The 20,340-nt window shown below is 40.7% G+C and overlaps 1 protein-coding gene across 1 annotated transcript in view; it reads right to left on the minus strand.

Annotated features, from left to right (window-relative positions):
- PAAF1 (proteasomal ATPase associated factor 1) overlaps positions 1–20,340 on the minus strand; it is a 65,647-nt gene that overhangs the window by 39,324 nt on the left and 5,983 nt on the right. Inside the window, exons 4-6 of the mRNA XM_036745339.1 lie at positions 18,206–18,295; positions 12,053–12,151; positions 10,414–10,564 (exon numbers count right to left, since the gene is read on the minus strand). Coding sequence (XP_036601234.1) covers positions 10,414–10,564; positions 12,053–12,151; positions 18,206–18,295 — 340 coding nt within the window. The remainder of the gene's footprint in view (positions 1–10,413; positions 10,565–12,052; positions 12,152–18,205; positions 18,296–20,340) is intronic.

Genomic DNA, 20,340 nt, shown 5'->3' on the forward strand with positions numbered 1-20,340 from the left:
GAAATGTCTAGACTCACTAATTTTTAAAGCATTTTAAAAATCTCAAGAAATACAAGCAGACAGATAGGTCCTTGAATTGGTTACTTGGTCAGATTCCCTGGACATAATCAAGAGAAGTGCCAACCCCCAAGAGACCCTAGGAATGCCAAAGCTACAAAGTAAAAGTCAAGGTTACCAGGAAATTAACCAAGTCACTGATTCACAAGCACCACCATCCTGGCCATTACGGATAACGACAGAGAAAACAAAGAATTTTCCTCACACGCATCTGAACTAGGCATATGAATAACTATGTCAATTATAATAAGGATAAGCAAAAACAGAGATAATACCGATGTTTAAGTGACATTTAGGGGAAGGGCAATTTCTGCAAGTGTCACGGTACTGAAAGGACAGAGGGATGTAAAATATGAAGCCTATATTCCTTTGGAAAGCAGGAACTGATGTTACTCTTAACTTTAGAAAGCCTCAATCAAGAAAGGGACTGAAGTAAGACACTAAGCAAGTCACTTCCCTTACTGGCCATAAGTTTCCCTATATTCCCAGCTGCAACATACTGTGAATCTATAAATCATCTTTATTAAAGCAGATTCTCTAAGGACTTCCACAAAAAAATTACCAATGACTGTTCTCTTAAAAATTATTTTCTTTTTCATTATGAATTGAACACAGATGGTTAAATACACAAATGACAGAAAAGATTACTGTATATGAAATTGTAAAGTCTTAATGTACTGTGTTTTTAAGCATATATTAAATTTAACCTGATAGTAACAAAATTGCCTTGCTTTTCTGCATCTCCTTACGAACTTCTTTCTGCCCTCTTCCATGTATTTTTAATGTGCCATTGGTATTTTCTTTCTTTTTATTCTTTTTTCCCATCTCTATTACTATTCATGAACTCTCTCCCTTCCCCTAAATAGAAAGCTCTCCCTTGTAACAAATAATTACAGCCAAGCAAAACAAACATACTGGCTAGGTCTGAAAATGCAAGTCTCACTCTATATTTCTAGTCCATCACCCTTTTGCCAAGAAAGAGGTGCAAAGATTGCTTCATCATCAATAATCTTCTGAAGTCATGACTGATCACTGTATTGATCGGAGTTCTGAAGTCCTTCCCAGTGACTCCTTAATTGCCAAATCTGAGGGTCTTTTCTCAATAGTTATCTTCTTGATCTCCCTGCAACATTTGACAGTGATCAGTGTGTGGTGTTTTTTTGGTTCTTCTTTCTAGTGATATTCTTCCTACTTGTCTGACGGCTTCTTCTCAGGCTCTAGGTTGGTTCATCTTCCATATCTTGTTCCCTAACTGTGTTATACACCAAGACTCTCTTCTGGTCCCTCTTCTCTCTCTACAATCTGTCTTGTCAATCACATAATGAAACATGGATTTAATTTTCATCTCTCTTTCATATTGCTCATTCAGCTTTAATCTCTCTCCTAAGCTCCAGTCCTACACAACTTATTAGGCATTTCAAAACGGATGTCCCATAAACATCTCAAACTCAATACTTTTAAAAATAAGAACTAATTAATCTTTCTCACTAAACCCAAACCCTTTCCAAGCCTCCCTATTTCTGTTGGGGCATCAACATCCTTCCTGCTACCCAGGTTCACTACTTTGGTGTTATCCTCAACTCCTCACTCTCTCTATCCCAACAGATCTAATCAGTTGCTAAATCTTCCTGTTTCTATACCATATTCTGCATCCACCTCCCTCATTCACATAGCCATCAACTTAGTTCAGGCCCTCCTCACCTCTAATATGAGCTACTGCAATAGTCTCCTAATTTATATCTCTGCCTCAAGTCTCTCCCCACTCCAATTCATCCTCCACACAGCTGACACTGATTTTCCTAAAATACAGATATAACCATGCCAATATCCTATTTAATCAACTCCAGGAGCTCTCTGTTGCCTCTAGGATAAAATACAAATTCTTTTATTTTACTTTTAATATCCTTCACAATCTGACTCCAATCTGCTTTCTGCAGCCTCATTACCCATTCCTCCCTTTCTTGTACTCTGTGGTCCAGTCACATTGGCCTACTTGCTGATCCTCCAATGTGACACTCATCTCCCATCTCCATATCTCTGCACTGAGTATCTTCCATGCTTAAAATGCCTCTCCCCCATCTCTGCCTTGTGGAATCCTTTACTTAGAAATTTAGCTCAAGTACCATTTTCTATATAAAGCCTCTTTTCCTGAGCCCAAGTGTTAAAAACCTCCCTTCCTAATTATACTTATTTTGTATGAATTTATATGTATGTATGTATATATGAATACACACACACACACACACACACACATTATATGCTGGCTTCCTCATTAGAACATAAACTCCTAGAAGGCAGGAATTATTTCACTTTTGTCTTTGTATTCGCAGAACACAACACAGTGTCAGGTACAAAGCAGACATATAACAAATATCTGCTGACTAAAATAGCATACATATATATTGTAACACTTCTGCTGGATTGTTATATTCCTGATTTTTAAAAAAGAATCATGCTGTCCCAAGGTCCCTACCATATAATACTCTCTCTGTATATGCCTAATAAAATGGACCCTTGCAAAGCCACGTAAGTGGGTGATGTCCCCATAAATATGCTGTACTAATGATAACTTGCAAGGCTTGCCACTAGCTGTGTAGCCCCCTTTTCACACCTTCAACTGTCATGACCAAAGACTTCAAGGCACAGATCTTTTGAGAGAATGAAGATAAGATATGAGAATCATGGATCCCCCTCAGATAAAAATCCGCAGATATCCAGCCTGAATTTGTGGTATTACAGCTATGGGTGTTTCATATTTTGTATCAGCATTAGGTGATGTGGGTCTCCAAAAGAAGTGCCCCCTCATCTCACCCCTTGAGAACTGAAACAAACATGAACTGGAGGGATGGAGGGAGAGCCAGAGGCAGCCATGTTTCATCCTAGATAGGATCAGCACGCTGTGGGTATGTATCCTTGTGGGTATCACTGAATATAAATAAAATGAAAGACTCATAAGTCCATGCACTGCGCTTTCCATGATGAAATTAAAAATACTTTCACTATTACAAACTCACCCATTTTGTCAAAAGCTAAGCATAATACCTGACCTCCTCAGTATAATACAACAGCCACTCTTGCCAGCTGAAAATATATTCACACTACCTACTTCATAAAATGCTGTGAGGAGAAAATGCTTTACAAAAAGTTTTAAAATGCTATTTGTATTAAAATAGCATTGTAAAAAAATTTCACAGTACCATAGGTTACAATTAAACTCTTGGAAATGACTAATATCCAATTATAACACTAGCTTTTAGTTGTATCAATCTGTTTATTATCTAATGGTGTGCTTAACGAATCAATTTACTTTCACAGCATTTACTGAGTGCCTGTGTACACTACATCAGGTTTCTTCCACCTACAAATCCTATGATTCTATGTCCTATGTTATCTGCACACATAGTAGGTCAGAGTTGTCAGGAAGATAAAATGAGACAATAAATGTGCAAGTTGTAATTGCTATATGGATATAAATGAAAACAAATAGGTTTTGAGCACCTACGATAGAAGACAACAGAATGTAACGAAAACAATATTAGACAAGGAATCAGAAAATGTGTATTCTAATCCCAACTCTGACCCTTATTAACCACATCATCTTTTTTGTTGTTTGAACCAACTGCTATTTGACTGATGTGAAAAAACCCCCTCTTCCAGTAATCAGCCCTTTTTGCAACACAGCTTCAAGAGTTGCCTAAGGGCAAGGAGAAGTTAGACCAGCCTCCAGGCCACATGTGGCCTTCTAGGTCCTTGGGTACAGCCTTTTGATTGAGTCCAAGTTTTACAGAACAAATCTTTTTATTAAGGGTATTTGTTCTGTGAAGTTTGGATTCAAAGAACTACACTTGAGGACCTAGAGGGCCACATGTGGCCTGCAGGTCACAGGTTCCCCACCCCTGGACAGCATGTGTCCCTGGCTCTACTTGAACCCAGATCTTCCTGACTCTAAGCCTAGACCACTATCCACTATGCTCTTCAGGAGCTCAGTCCTAATGGAGAAGAGAAATAGGAGATTTCAGCTATGAGTTAGCTAGAAAGTCTAGGTGGTCTCTAGGTCACAGCTGTAAAACATTCTCTTTAAGGTCATTCCCACTGATAAAAACATATTCATTTCTGACTCTGAAACATCTGACGAGGCAGGCACCAAGGACCACAGTGATGAGATCTTTCCTGGAACTGTGGCTGCTGAGAAGGCAGGGGCTGCAGCCCCTATGGACAAGGTTGGAAGCTCACTTCTCTATGAGATTTGTTCCCTTGGAGGACAGCTATAGGACAGGCTGGAAGTTGAGCTTATGGTCCAGTGAATATTGAAAGAACATGTGGAAGACCTCTTGTGGGCTGGGTGGCTCGTGGATTTTTGCCAACCCATGAACAAGCATCAATCACATAAAAGTCATGGAGTGGTTGTAATGTGTATGCACAGCTATGAGATCAGAGATCCACTGAAGTAGATTGTGGGCAATTAAGATCTGCAGGGGGAGAGGATGGGAGGGGGGATGGGGTGAAAGAAAGGAGGCCTGACTGGGGAACCAGGCAATCAGAATATATGCCATATTGGAATGGGGGGGAGGGTAGAAATGCGAAGAAAATTTGTAACTCAAAATCTTGTGGAAATCAATGTTGAAAACTAAAATATTAAGTAAAAATGATAAAATAGAAAAAAATTCTGCAAGGGGGGCAGGGCCAAGATGGCAGCAGGAAAGCAGGGGGTCACTTAGGTTCTCCCCCAAATCTCTCCAAACACCTGTAAAAAATGGCTCTGAACAAATTCTAGAGCTACAGAACCCATGAGATAACAGAGGGAAGCAGGTCTCCAGCACAAGACAGCCTGTATGGTTTCTGGGAAGGATCTATGGCACCCGGCTGGGAGTGGAGCGCAGCCCAGCATGGGGTGCACCAAGACAGACCAGGTGCTGAGGAGACTGGGCGGAGCAAACCACAGGGCCCTGAATCACTGAGCTGTAGCAATTACCAGACTTCTCAATCCACAAACGCCAAAGACAACTTACCAGGTCAGTGGGAAAACTATTGGATCAGGGGGAGAGAAGTGCGCAGTTGGCCCCAGCCCTAGCGGAAGCAGAGGTGGTGCAGCACAGTGGTTGCAGCAGCAGGAAGCTCCTGTGCCTGCTTCTAGAGCTCCAGCGGAGGCTACTTCTAGCCCCAGGCTCACACAGTGGGAGGAATCAAGTGGTGGATCAGAGCGGGAGTGCAGGGAGCACTTTGCTAGTGCAGAGTCAGGGTTCTCTTGCTTTGCCCTGCTTGAATCTGGGTCGAGGTCCTGGTTGGAGGTTCTTGGGGGAGGAGGAGCACTAGCTGTGTAGAAGTAGCTCTGAAAACAGCAGTGCAATACCCCCAAAGCTTGGGACAAAGCACTCGCCATTCTGAAGCCAGTCATACCCTGACAAAAACCTCAAGGGTCAAGTAGTTGGCTAGGAACATGGCCAGGCAGCGAAAAAGGACTCAGACTAAGACTATAGAATCTTTTTTCTGATGACAAAGAAGATCAAAACATACAGCCAGAAGAAGTCAACAAAGTCAAAGAGCCTACATCAAAAGTCTCCAAGAAACATGAATCGGTCTCAAGCCATGAAAGAGCTCAAAAAGGATCTGGAAAGGCAAGTAAGAGAAATAAAGGAAAAATTGGGAAGAGAAATGAGAGTGATGCGAGAAAATCATGAAAAACAAGTCAATGACTTGCTAAAGGAGACCCAAAAAAATACTGAAGAAAATAACACATTAAAAAATAGACTAACCCAAACGGCAAAAGAGCTCCAAAAAGCCAATGAGGAGAAGAATGCCTTAAAATGCAGAATTAGCCAAATGGAAAAAGAGGTCCAAAAGACCACAGAAGAAAATACTACCTCAAAAATTAGAATGGAGCAAGTAGAAGCTAGTGACTTTATGAGAAATCAAGAAATTATAAAACAGAACCAAAAGAATGAAAAAATGGATTACAACATAAAATATCTCATTGGAAAAAACACTGACCTGGAGAATAGATCCAGGAGAAATAACTTAAAACATTATCGGACTACCTGAAAGCCATGATCAAAAAAAGAGCCTAGACATCATCTTTCAAGAAATTATCAAGGAAAACTGCCCTAATATTCTAGAACCAGAGGGTAAAATAGAAATTGAAAGAATCCACAGATCACCTCCTCAAAAAGATCCCAAGAAAACTCTTAAGAATATTATAGCCAAATTCCAGAGTTCCCAGGTCAAGGAGAAAATATTGCAAGCAGCCAGAAAGAAACAATTTGAATATTGTGGAAACACAATCAGAATAACGCAAGATCTAGCAGCTTCTACATTAAAGGATCAAAGAGCTTGGAATATGATATTCCGGAGGTCAGCTCGGATGAAAACCAAGAATCACCTACCCAGCAAAAATGAGTATAACACTCCAGGACAAAATATGGATTTTCAATAAAATAGAGGCTTTCCAAGCATTCTTGCAAAATAAAAGACCAGAGCTGAATAGAAAATTTGACTTTCAAATACAAGAATCAAGAGAAGCATGAGAAGGTAAACAGGAAAGAGAAATCATAAGGGACTTACTAAAGATGAACTGTTTTGGTGACATTCTTATGTGGAAAGATGATATTTGTAACTTATGAAACCTTTCTAAGTATAAGGGTAGTTGAATGGAATATACATATATATAGACAAAGGGCACAGAGTGAGTTGAATATGAAGGGATGATACCTAAAAATAAACAAACAAACAAATAAATAAATAAATGAAATTAAGGGGCAAGAGAGAAATATATTGAGAGAAGGAGAAAGGGAGAGATAGAATGGGGTAAATTATCTCACATAAAAGGGGCAAGAAAAAGCAGTTCTACTGGAAGGTAAGAGGGGACAGGTGAAAAGGAATGAATGAATCTTACCCTCATCAGACTTGACTTAAGGAGGGAATAACATACACATTCAATCGGGTATCTTACCCTACAGGAAAGTAGGGGGAAAGGGGAAAAGAAAGAGGGGATAATAGAAGGGAGGGCAGATTGGAGGAAGGAGGTAATCAAAAGCAAACACTTTTGAAAAGGGCAAGGGTCACAGGGGATAAAATTGAATAAAGAGGGACAGGATAGGATGGAGGGAAATACTGTTAGTCTTTCGCAACATGACTGTTATAGAAGTGTTTTGCATAACGATACACGTGTGACCTATGTTGAATTGCTTGCCTTCTTAGGGAGAGTAAGTGGGGAGGAAAGAAGGGAGAAAATTTGGAACTCAAAGTTCTAAAAACAAATGCTCAAAAAATAAGTTGTTTTTTTTTTTACATGCAACTGGGAAATAAGATATACAAGCAATGGAGTATAGAAATCTATCTTGCCCTACAAGAAAGTAAGGGCAAAGGGGATAGAGGGGGCAGGGAGGAGTGGGGTGACAGAAGGAAGAGCTGCCTGGGGAAAGGGGCAATCAGAATGTATGCCATCTTGGGGTGGGGGGAGGGTAGAAACGGGGAGAAAATTTGTAACTCAAAATCTTGTGGAAATCAATTCTGAAAACTAAAAAATATTAAAGAAATAAAAAGAGAAAAAAAACAAAAAACAAAACAAAAAGATCTGTATGCCCATAGTCAGAATAAACATTTACTCCTCAGAAAATTAGTTATTCCCTAGGCAGAATGGTACACTGAGATGAGTAAAGGACAACAAAAAGCCAGGAGGCCTGAATCCTTATCCTGGTTCTGTCCTGAATCTCCATGAGACACTTAGCCAGCTATTTTTCCCTCTCTGGACTTTAGTTTTCTGGTCTGTAAAAAGAAGGAGTTGGACTTGATTATCAATAAGGTCCTATCAAGCACTGGTATTCAAAATGCCAAGTTTTACTGTACTCTTAGTCCTGAGGATGAACTAATGATAAGGAAATATAGCCAAGCCCCTTTTTCTCTAGCATAGAAGTAAATTACTTCCTGAGGATATACTCTGCTAATCACATCCTCCCAAAGAGTTTGGAGGACTTTTATGAGAAGTGAATGCTGGGGCCAATGGCATGTATTTCAAATTCCCTGGCAAAATGACTCCCAGTCTAATAGGTCAGCTCATAACATGTAGAACTGGTAGAGATAGCCTTGTTCATCAGAAAAGGCAGCCCCAAGGTGACACCTTCCTTGGGAAGGATGTGCAGCAGCTGGGTCCTTTTCCACTGCCTCTGCTCTTACAACTGATTGGGATCTTGGGCAAGCAACCTTGGCTGAGGAAGCTGAACACCTCCTTAGTTGACAAGCTGGAAGCATCTTCTAAAGTTTGTTTTGCTCCCTGGTGAGGCAGGACTATGTCAACAGCATGGATGAAGAAGAAATTTGAATGGGTCTTAGTCAATATATTCAAAATTTTCTAGATATTGCAACACAATGCTTTTTCTTGCGGAAAAGATTACAACTGTCTGTTCAGAAACCAGAGCAAGTAATCAAAGAAGATGTTTCAGAGGTAATAAATGAATCAGAGAAAAGAAGGACGAACTTAGAAGCATTTGGCAAAGATTAGGCATTTGCAACAGATAGTAGAAAATATTAACATACAGCATAAAAACCCTATAGAAGTAACTCAAAGACCATTAGCAAATCTAATGAACTAAGGTTAATTTGAGATTAAGAGGCATCCACTAAAATTCCTGTATCCATGGATGAGACATGACTCTTTTGCCATCTTCAAGCAAAGGGAGTGAACTAACAATTATCTTCATTGTAATGTTAATAGAAGCTGAAAAATATTTTTCTAAAGCATAGTTCTGATCATGTCACCTCCTCCCCCAATCAATCAATTCCAGTGTCTCCCTATCACCTCCAGGATCAAGTATAAAACCTCTGTTTAGCATTCAAAGCCTTTCATAACCTATCTCCCCCTCACCTTTCCAGTCGTCCTATACTTCATGGTCTCTCAATCTACTTTGTGATCCAATGACACTGGCCTCACAGCTATTCTTTTCACAAGACAATCTATTTCTCAATTCCAGGCATTTTCACTGGTGTCCTCAATGCCAGGAATTCTGGCTTCCTTCAAGTCCCAGGCAAATTCCCAACTTCTCCAGGAAGCTTTTCTTGATCCACCTTAATGGTAGTATCTTCTCTCTGCTGAGTATCTCCATTTTATCCTGCATACAACTTGCTTGTACATAGTTGTTTGCATGCCATTCTACTGTGAGTAACTTGAGAATAGGAACAGTCTTTTGCCTTTCTTTGTATTCCCAATGCTTGGGATGGTGCCTGATACTTAGTAAATACTTAATAAATTAAAATTGAATGACTGACTACAAAGCATTTAGTTTTGTATAAAACAAACAAAAATGTCAACTTAGCCAAAGTTTTTTTCCTACATAATAGTTTTATAAAATATATTTCTGTAAATTTTCTGAAATGCATACTATTTTGATAAACTAAGAATAGTGTTTTTTAAAAGCAAGTTTAGTCTTTCACTCGTTTATCACTTAGATTCCTTTTGGTTTTGTCTCCTACAAAGTATCTCATTTGAGCACTAGTTACTGCCATTACATTCACATATTATATTGACCAGTTGTTTAGACTTTCTTTTCTAGAGTGTTGTCCCACCTAAAATATTTTCATTTGAGATAATCCTTCTGTGTTTTAGTTGGATGTAAATTATATAATGGCTTCCCAAATTTATTACAGTACATTTTTTACATCAATCTGAATTACTAACAACCACTCCACATGGATTTACATGTATTCAATAATATATATTTGAGTGTAATCTGAGGTGAAGAAAATTAGTCTGAAAAGCAGGTCAAGACACTCAATCTGGGGGCAGCTAGATGGCGCAGTGAGTAGAGCACCAGCCCTGGAATCAGGAGTACCTGAGTTTAAATTCGGCCTCAGACACTTGACACATTTACTAGCTGTGTGACCTTGGGCAAGTCACTTAACCCCAATTGCCCTGCCTTCCCCCCCTGCAAAAAAAAAAAAAGATACTCAATCTGTTCCCAGTACTACCTAAGAGGCCTCAGTGTTGCAGAAAGAGGATATGCATAAATTCAGGTTGCTACATGTCTAAGAAAGATTTGATATTTGTATATACTGGGGGGGGCTTCTGAAGACCCTATATAAATATATTTTATTACTAAAAACACAAATAAAAGGATCATAAATTCCTCTCCCCATCAATAAACAAGGAAACTTGGGCCCAGAAAGCAAAAAGAACCTATTTATACTCACAAAGGTAGTGAGTAGCAAAGCCATGATTCAAACCTAAGATTTCCTACTGCAAATCACAGGCTGTTGCCACTCCATCATATTATGTGTTTCAGGGCAAAAGAGAGAACGAATGTTCCTAAATCATGCTGTGTTTCTGGGGGCCTTAAGTGAAGCATCTGGAAGAACTACCGATCATACCTCCTTTGTGACCAATGAAGGTCACCACGCAGTTGGCATCCTCTGCTGACCAAATCTTCACCTGTGCATCCATTCCCCCACTCAGAACCACAAGGCCTGATGGGAAAAACCTGCAACAATTCACATCAAATACATGTCCTTCCAGTACTCTCTGGAAAAACAAAAGAAAATGCCATGCTAGTTCTCTTGTCTATCCTTTAGTATTTTCTTACCCCCAGTATCTATATGGAAATAAAAATAACAGAACCATTGAAGAAGGGAAAGTATTAAATTCTAGGTATCTAAGGGACCTATGGTTCATCTTTCTAAGCCATGAGTTATGGAGGAGGCAGATAGCTTGCTTTCTCGGTCTTTGATATTGGATGTCATCAATTTTAATTTTTTTTTCTTGATGTGCTTCCATCTGAGTCCTCGTTACACAACCTGACAGATTCACAAAGGTCCTGTGAGCATAGTGCAAGCTCCAGCACGTCCCATAAAGCAGGAAAGGCTCTAAGGACAGGCCCAATACCAGTCTATGTGCCATCTCAGGACCTGCTTAGCTAAGTTTGAAGAGACTCTTCACCAGGTAAGCCATAGGGTAATGAATTTTTTAAGGTCATAGATCAATCTGCCAAGTAAGTCAAAAAAGAACTTCAATCTGCTCAAAAGGAAAAAATATTCATACTCATGGAATTAGGGACCCTTGAAGTACTAAAGCAAGAATCTTGATATTAAAGCTGTCCCAAGGGCTGATTCTAAGTGTAAAGAGCTGTTGGGATTTGGGATTCCTTTTAAACAGATATTCTCAGGCAGGCAAACCTGGCTTCAGCACATGTGATATGGCCAGGGCAGTACAGTGGTCACAAAACCCAAGAGCTAAAAGGTGTTCACAGCCACGAGGTTGTTCATTTATTCATTCTCTAGTTCTGTTCCTGCATTCCCCTAATCCATTTTATGTCTGATGGACCACAAAATGTCCATTAAGAAGCTCTTCAGTCTAATAAATTAGAAAGAAGACTCCCCTGAAATTCTTTGAGAGAGAATATATTATCGTGGAAAGAAGGCTAGAACAGGAGACAGAATGTGTCAGGTTGTATCCTGGAGGTAACAATGGATAGATACAGAGCCTTGAGCAAATCCCTTAATTTCTGAGCCTCCATTTCTTTATCTGTAAAATAGGGATAATAACATGTGCATCACCTACCTCACAGGGGTAGTGTGAGCAAAGAAAGTGCTTTGTAAACCTTCATGTACTATATAAACATGACCTATCCTTATGAGGAAGTATAGTACAGTGGATATAAAGCTGAATTAGGAGACGAGCTCAGGTGGATTCCTAGCTCCGATGCCTATCACCTGTGTGACCTTGGTTAATCAATTTTACCCTGGGCCTTAGTTTCATAAAGTTGAGTGTGTTGGCCCAGTGACCTCTTTCAAAAGTCCTTTTCAGCTCTTAGGCTTTTGATCCCACTGTTACTTTCATTATTATGATCAGAACTGAAGATCATTAAACCAGCATCCTTTGAGTATGGTCTAAGCACAACCGCCCTCCCGGCCCCCAACCCCCTCATCCTTCTGCTCCTACTATCAGCAACAGTAAATAGCTGGTTCTCAAACTACTCTCTGTTAAGGCCCCAAAATCTCTCCATTCACTTACTCGGAGCTCTCCATTAGCTGCCTGCCAGATTTTCATGGTCCCATCAGTGCTGGTGGATACTCCGAGGCCTCCTCCACTAGAAATGTCCAGGCATGTTATCTGTTCGGAGACAAAACACCTCAGGTTACAAACCTTAATGTGTTCCTTTACACATGACACAGGATATTGACCTTCTTGGTTTTTTAACATCTCCCAAAGTTGTATCAAGTCAATCACATAGCTGTCCACTGTTATCTCCCCTCCCCACTTACTAACCAACTCCTTATACACTGCCAGCTCCTAGGGGCTTGGGAGGATTCTGCCACCTCCTCAAATATTTAGCAATCATTCATTAAGTGCCACCTGCATGTACAACTCAGTGCTAGGGAAACAAAGATGGCAAATGACCCAGTATCTGTTTTCAAGAAGATAGGATATCTAAGCAAATTCAGCATAAAGACATCCTATCACATCTGCACCTGTACTCTCTTGTTCAGCTGAATCCCCCAGTCCCCAATGTCTAGGCCATTGCTTTAAATCTCTTGCTATTATCCTAAAAAAAAAAAAAACACTAAACTTTTCTACTGGTGTAGCAAAAAGAGTCCATCAATCAACAAGCATTTATTAAGTGCATACTATGTGCCAGACATCAGGATAGGCCTGAGGGCTACAAATACAACGAATGAAACAATCCCTACTGTAAAGACATATGAGTATATGAAAAATAAATATAAAAAGAATGACTGCAAGTAAATACAAAGTAGTTTAATACAAGCTAATCTAGGAGGAAAGACGCTAGTTATTGGTCAGGGAAAATCAGGGAAGGCTTCATGGAGACACTGGTGCCTGAACCGCATTCTTGAAGGGAGAAGTGAATTCTATGAGGCCAAGATGAGGAGAGAAGACATTCCAGGCATGGGGGATCGCTAGTGCAAAGGCACTGAGATGAGGGATGGAGTTTAATGTGAAGAAAGAGAAGGTCAGCTTGGCTGGAATGCATAATATGAAAGAGGGAATTTTAGGGGTTGCTATGCTGCATCAGGGACAAGTGACTCCCTAGAGCCAGAAGGTTTAAAAAACAAAGAGTCCTTTTACTAAAATCATATTCCAGTACCCTCAGGTAGAAGCAGTTCTCAAGGCAATTTAAAAACAGTTCAGAGGATTAAACCTCAAGCACAAAGGTTAAAGAAGCAATCAGCCAAGAGGATCCCTAGGGTCTCCGGAGCTTCCTGCCAAAATCTCAAAAATTACTTTACACTCATCTTGCCCAAGGGCCTCCATCTGGATCCTAAATCATTCCACCCATGGGCAAAATTAAAACAAATGCCCCAGGTCTGTACCATAACTTTCTTGCTTGAAACAATCTAGCTCATGTTGTGGGAAGGTAGAGAGTTAATTTACACCTCCGAAGTTTCTGGATTGTGTCTCAGCTATCCCATTTGAAAAGTCTAATAGACAACATTCTTCCCCCAACCCCTGGCCACCAATACCAAAGGCAGGAGTCCTGCCAGGTTCAAAAAAGTGAACTTAATAGCACAACAATCCACCTTCTCAAACACAGCTAAGAAGAAACCATCAAAACAGCAAAAAGGGCCCTACACCCTGTCGCTGGCCCTAATCCTAGTCTGCCCTACTGGCTAGAATGTGCCTCAACCTGTTTATCCCCTAATATTAGCAAGGATTGTTACAAGTAAGGAAGTTATTGTGTGCACTTGGGGTAGCTGGAGGTTAATTTCGTCCCTAGATGGATTGATCTAGAACCCAGCTGGGGACCCTTTAGGCAAGAGGATTATAAAAGTAGTTTTTGAGATTTTGGCAGAAAGCTCCCAAGACCTCAAGGTCCCTTTGCTGAATTATTTTTTTTCAGCCTTCTTGCCTGCAGTGTTTATGTATTTTCATCTTCTAGAATGCTTGAGAATTGCTCAACACAATTTTAGTTAAAAGACCTCCCACCGAATGGTTCATTGTACCAGATACAGGATAGTATAGACAACTGGCTTGTTAACAAAAATAGGATGTCAACAGCCCAAGCCTTTGTCCAATCAGTCTTAAGGACAGTTTCAATACCTTTTAAAGAAACACTCACCAAACTTCTACCACAGGGAGTAAGGGAGTAGTGTTTAATGAGGCTAAAAAGATAGGATTATGCTAGGTTCTGAATGGCTTTAAAACTTTAGAGAAAGTTTACATTTTTTCTAAAGGTCAAATCTGTTTTTAAGGAAAATCACTCTGGCAGAAGTATTTAGGAAGGACTAGAGTGGGGGAAAACTTGAGAAATGGAAACCTTTGGGGAAAGAGGTGATGAGGGCCCGACTTAAAAGTGATAGCTGTATGAGTAGAAAGGAAGGACCAGATTCTAGAGGTTGTGGAGGTATAAAAGGCAGTATCTGGCAAATGATTAAATGCAGGGTGAAGGAGGGTGAACTGAGGTTAATTTGAGCTTAACAGTCTGAGACAATGGAATGACGGTGGTGCCTTGAATAGAAATAATGAAGTCTAAAGAAGGGAGAGTTTGATGAAAACATTAAGTTCATTTTTGGATTTGCTGAGTTTGAGATGCATCTCAGCTATCCAATTTGAAAAGTCTAAATGACAATTGGAGATGTCAGACTAAAGCTAAGGGGTGAGACTGGGACTAAATATATAGAACTGTGAGTTATCTGCACAGAGAAGGTAGTTAAGCCTACGGGAAGTGATCAGATTACAGAGAGAGAAAAGAGGAAGAGAGAGTGAGCATAAGACAGAACCTTGGAGTATGCACATAGTCAGGGAGGACATACTGAGTCAGCAAAGGAGACAGAGATAGCATAGTCTGAGAGACTATGAGAGAAAAATCAACAGAGTAGAGTCACAAAAACACAGAAAGAAAATGTCCGAGAGGAAACAAAGAGTGGACATTAGTGTCAAATGCAACAAATTGGTCAAGAAGGATGAGGATGGAGAAAGTCTTTTAGATTTGGCATTGAGATTACTGAGAACTCTGGAGGAAACCGTTTCAGTTGAGTGAATCAGCCAGATGCTAGAATGAAAAGAGGTGAGGAGGCCCAAGTTGAGAGGAAACATGTAAAGACAGCCAGCGTAGACTTGAAAGAAACCAGAGCTCTACTATCACTTCAGGCCCTTACTGGCCACGTAACAAATGTGAATTGCTTAATCCCTTTGAGCTTCACTTTTCTCATCTGTAAATGAGGGATGACATGAGTGCTTGAGGTAGAGGGGATAGAGGGCAGGAGCTGTAGTTGAAAAGACAACTTCAGAGCAGGCCACAGACACTCAACAGCTGTACAGCAAAATGAAGATGACTACACATCCGAGACTGGCTACTGATAAGGTAGTCATTTCAGAATCAGGTGTGTAGAGTCACATTAGTGCCTAATTAATGCAATCCAAAGGGTAGCAATAAGACAAAATTGTGTGCAATTACAACTCTAACCTGATCATTTTAAACACACTGTTGAGTCTAAAAATGGGAAATGGATAAAAATAAACACTGGCTCTGATTATCATCATTTCTTAGAGTTGTTTAATCAATGTAAAACAATTGCCTCAATAAACAGATGAAAAGGGCCTGTGTTGGTAAGCAAAATGGGCTCTCAGCACTTAGTTCAACAAGTGCCCTTGAAGAGTTTGGCTTTTGTTTCCTTTGAGTAATTCAGTGTATTTCATTGAGTCTTACTAAGTGCTAAGCTCCAGGCTCTAACCCCTATTAGGTGTTAACCTAACCTATGTGGATGTGAACCTCCCAGGGTCCTAAGGGGAGGGGCTAACTCAAGAGCCAATCATGGAGCCTAAGTTCTGGTCATTCAGATGACGTTTGATGACGTCTGAAATTCTATAAGAAGAGAAGACAGAGCCACTTGAGCAGGGCTCTCACTTGAGATGGTGTTGATGGCAGAGACTCCAAGCAGCTGTAGCTAAGGGCCCTCCAGCTTGTAACCTGGATGCTGAGACTTTGTTAAACTCTGGTAACTATGTATTGGGATTTGAATGAGACAAGGTCTGTCTGTCGATGTTTGTACTTTGTTTGTATTTTGCTCTGAAGCTCAGGGTGGTGGTTTTTCCCCCTGAACTAAGTGAATGTTATTTGTATGCTGAATTAAAGTAAGCTTGTCAACCCCTTCACGTAGCTTTCCTTAGTTAAGCAGATCAAAAGGACCTGGGCTTGCAGCATTCTGCGAGCTGGTTGTTGTTGGTTTTACAACCCCCACAGCAGCTGCTAGCCAGATTGTTGAAACAGGGCCCAGAAACTCCCACAAGGAGGAAACAACTTGATTTCTTTGCCAAATGAGGAAAGAGACATAGGAACCAAGAGCTACAGTGATGTGAGATTCAAGTTCCAGACTAAACCAAGATGTTAGTGAAAGAGTATTACAACCTCCCTGGCTAAATGCAGGTTCCCCATCCCTGGCCAAGTTCCTACACAATCCAAAAATGCTAAGGAGTAACCGAATCAACTTAAGTACCAGGAACATTGAGAATGGAACTAGAAACCACACAAGATAACCCAGGAGACATGCACAAAATGATAAATGACATATTCAAAGAAATTAAGAAAAGGAGCCTTCTGGTTAAGATGGCAACATGAAAGGTCATAGGGGAGCCTAGCTCTCTTACACAAACAGAAGGGCACCAGATCAGAAAATAAAGAAATCCAAAGAGAAACAGGTTCCTTCATCCAGCCTCAGACTACACAAAAAGACAGAAGGAAGCACTGGTAAGGTGTTATCACAAAGGAAACCAGCATACATGTACATAAACAGGATAGAAGTCTATCAGCACTCTGATCAGTGATATTCCAGGGGCATCTGAAGCCTGGCTTGTGGAAGCCCAAAGTGCTCTGACAGGGAATCTGTAGGGGCATTGAAAACCAAGATTTTTGAGCATGAACTTGAAGCTGACAGAGTTCAGACTATGAGTAGACAGAGCTCTGATCCTATAAATATATCTGGTTAGCAATAAGACTGCAGTGTTCTGACCTAGGATGATACAAATTAGCTTGAAACTCACAATGGCTCTGAGCACATACACGTCAGTGGGGGCGGAGCTAGCAACAGCAGTCCAGGAAACAAGGGTTAGGACTAAACAAGGACTACCCTCTCTAAGAGTGAAGGAAGGAAGGAAGCCTAGTCTTAGCACAAAGACCCAAAATAGGAACAGAGGCTAGAAATATGAGAAAAATAGAAGATACTGAACACTATCAAGAAATATTATTAGGTCTCGCTTTGGGTCAATGGGAGACAGTGCTACACCATTGTGAACAGCAGCCATAAACACGCTGGACCCGTGTGGTATAATTGCTGCTGGCATGTGTGGAGCCTTTTTCATCAGCTAAGTATTTACTTTGACCAGAAGAGATGGAGGAAGGGACCCTAAATCCAAGAACAGGCTCCAAGAGTGAAGAAAGAAACAGAAGCTTGCTAAAGAGAGATCTGGGCATTCCAAGTTACCTGACCTTAAAGATGCAGCAGTTATTCAGAAGTTCTTCCTTGAAGAGATACAGCTTGGTGAGGCATTACTAGCCCAAGGTGAATATGAAAACGGTGTTGGCCACTTGACAAATGACATTGTCTGTAGGTAGTCACAGCAATTGTTCCAAGTTTATAGCAAACACTTTCACCCACCAGTGTTCCAAATGCCTCTAACTAAGCTACTTCTCCCCAGCATCATGGTGGCATGGTAGGGTGTATGCCTTGGTTGGGGTTTATAACTGGGCTGCTCAAAGCAAGCAATGATACCACCTCTGAAATCAGAACCAGACTAGAATTGTTTACCTCAGCCAAACCTACTTCCCATTACTATCCCAAAGAAGGCTATTATCCGGCCTGGGGCAATTTGGGACCTTAGTACCGTGTGGCATCTAATACAAAAAACAGCAGAGCAAGTCACCTAGGATCACAGAATTTAGAGCTACAAGAAAGAAAGTCTTCTAGTCCAAATCCCTCATTTTAGATATGAACCACTGAGAAGTGACATGAGCCCCAGGGACACACAGCTTATAAGTAGCAAAATCAGAACGAGAGCCCAGGTCTCCTGACTCCCAACTCAGAACTCTTTCTCCTCCAGCATGTTCTATTTCCATCAACAGCTTCATTTACATAATTCATTTCACTAATTGTGAATAAAAAATGAATATTTCCAATACCTTCATAGTCTTCTCTTCAGCCAAATACTTACACTCTTTGTGTGAATTCTGGAAAAGGTGGTATGTGGTGCCAAGAATTTGGAAGACGCATTCTCTTTTGGACATGAAATGTGAATGCTTTTCTAAAGGGGAAGGGGAAAAAAGAGTTCTGTCAGTAAAAAATTATTTAGATGTCTCTTTACAGGAAAATTCACCTCTTTAAGGTCTCCACATTCCAGTCCTTCCTCCTTGCCCCATAAATAGAAGCGCATGCACACACACACACACACACACACCCCTCATCATAGTTTATCACATTTTTCACCATAGCATAGGGCTGCTAGGTCAGTTTGGCAAGTGCTACTATCCTCTCCAAACACTGCTATAGCTGCTCTATTGGCAAACAACAAGTGTTAACAAGCATAATCTCATTAATCCTCAGGGGTAAGTTTAATACCTCTCAATTTACAGATAAGAAAAAAAATGAAAGAATCAACTTTAAAAAGAAACACTTAGAAAGTGTTTACCATGTACATGGCTCTGGAGATTGAAAGATTAACCAAATACAGACATTAACCCAAGCAGCTTACAAATGTCTACAGGTAGACATGAGGAGAGAAGGGGACAATGGGGAAGGGGGTGGAGCGGCATGTGAACAGAACATACACATGTAACTATGATCTTGCCAGGATGTGGCCTGAGTCAGAGGGCAGATGTTCAAATCCTGGCTCTGCTACTTAAGACTTCAGCGTTACCATGAGCAAGTCCCTCTTTGTATTTTTATGTCTTCATCTGCAAAATGAGCAGGTTGGCTGAAATGATGTCTCCGAGGTGCAAACTAGATCTAAATCCCACAAAGGAGAGGTCCAAACCAAATGTGTGAGAAATCTAAGAATTAATATTCAGCTGGAGGGAAGATTTCCCAGAGAAGGTAGCACCTGAGCTGGGCCTTGGAAGAAGGAAGGAGCTTCAATAGTTATATCTGTACGGAAATGGGAAGGCTGGTGGCAGGAGAGTTTCATTCAAGCCTGGAGACTAGTCTGAGCAAAAGCTATGACCCTCCCATAAGACTTTCCTAACCTTTTACTTAGACGCACTAATCCTCCCCTTCAACTGTCCTCTTACTCTGAGCTTCTCTTTACCTCTGGCCCTGGTCTTCTCCCCTCAGGCTCATCCTCATCCTTATAAAACTCAAAGCCCCACACAGATCTCAAATCGTTATCCTTGCCCCACCCCCCACCATTTCCCTTCATTACAAAGGCCGAAGCAAGATGATTGATACTACAAAACCCAGGGGCAGGGCTCTAAAAGTAACCATGAATGATACTGACATTAATAACTTTGGTGAAAACCAAAAACAGAAATTCTAACACTACTGGCCTACTTCATTAAGTTACTGCAAGTGTACAGATAAATACTTGAACAGCTAAAGGAAATTTAGCAGCTTATTATATTATAAACATTCCAATGAAGGAAGATTCTTCAAAGTTCTCTACAAGTTTGGCCTATACCCAATACTGCTGCTAGATGAAAGTCTTAGCATCCCCATCTTCTTTTCATCGTTGTGATGCAAAATGATGTTATTAAAGGTCACAGGATTTAATGCTAGAAGGGTCCTCAGAGCTCACCTAGAAGAGATGAAGGCCTGAACTATAATAGTGGTTTTGTATATGAATGTGCTTCAAAAGATTTATTACATTTTCTTTACATAATGAAATGTTGTGGAGGTAAAATTGACAAGACTTGTCATCTGACTGCGTATGGGGGAGTAGGGAAGGGGAGAGAAGGTGAGGTGAGGAAAACTCAAGATTATAAACCTGGAAGCCTGGAGGGGAGACAGGTTTAGGACGCGAAGATAACAAATTCCATTTTTTTGGACAAACTGAATTCAATATGCCTACAATGCACCTAGTTGAAGCTCCCTAGCAGAAATGTGGTACTGGATCTCAGGAGAGATGGGAGTTACAAGGTGAATCTGGGAGGCATCTGCAAAGAGGGAGTCCAAAGTGAAGAGTGGCAGCAAGATACAGTGGATAGAGAGTTGGTCTTGGATGTAGGAAGATCTGGATTCAAGTTCTGTCCCTGCTACATCCAGGCTGTATGGTCCTGAGCAAGTCATTTTTTGAGAGGGGGGAGGGGTCAGGGCATAGTATTGTCAACATCCATGGTTAGAGAGTAGAACAATCCA

The sequence above is a fragment of the Trichosurus vulpecula genome, chromosome 2, assembly GCF_011100635.1.
Source record: "Trichosurus vulpecula isolate mTriVul1 chromosome 2, mTriVul1.pri, whole genome shotgun sequence".
Lineage (NCBI taxonomy): Eukaryota > Metazoa > Chordata > Mammalia > Diprotodontia > Phalangeridae > Trichosurus > Trichosurus vulpecula.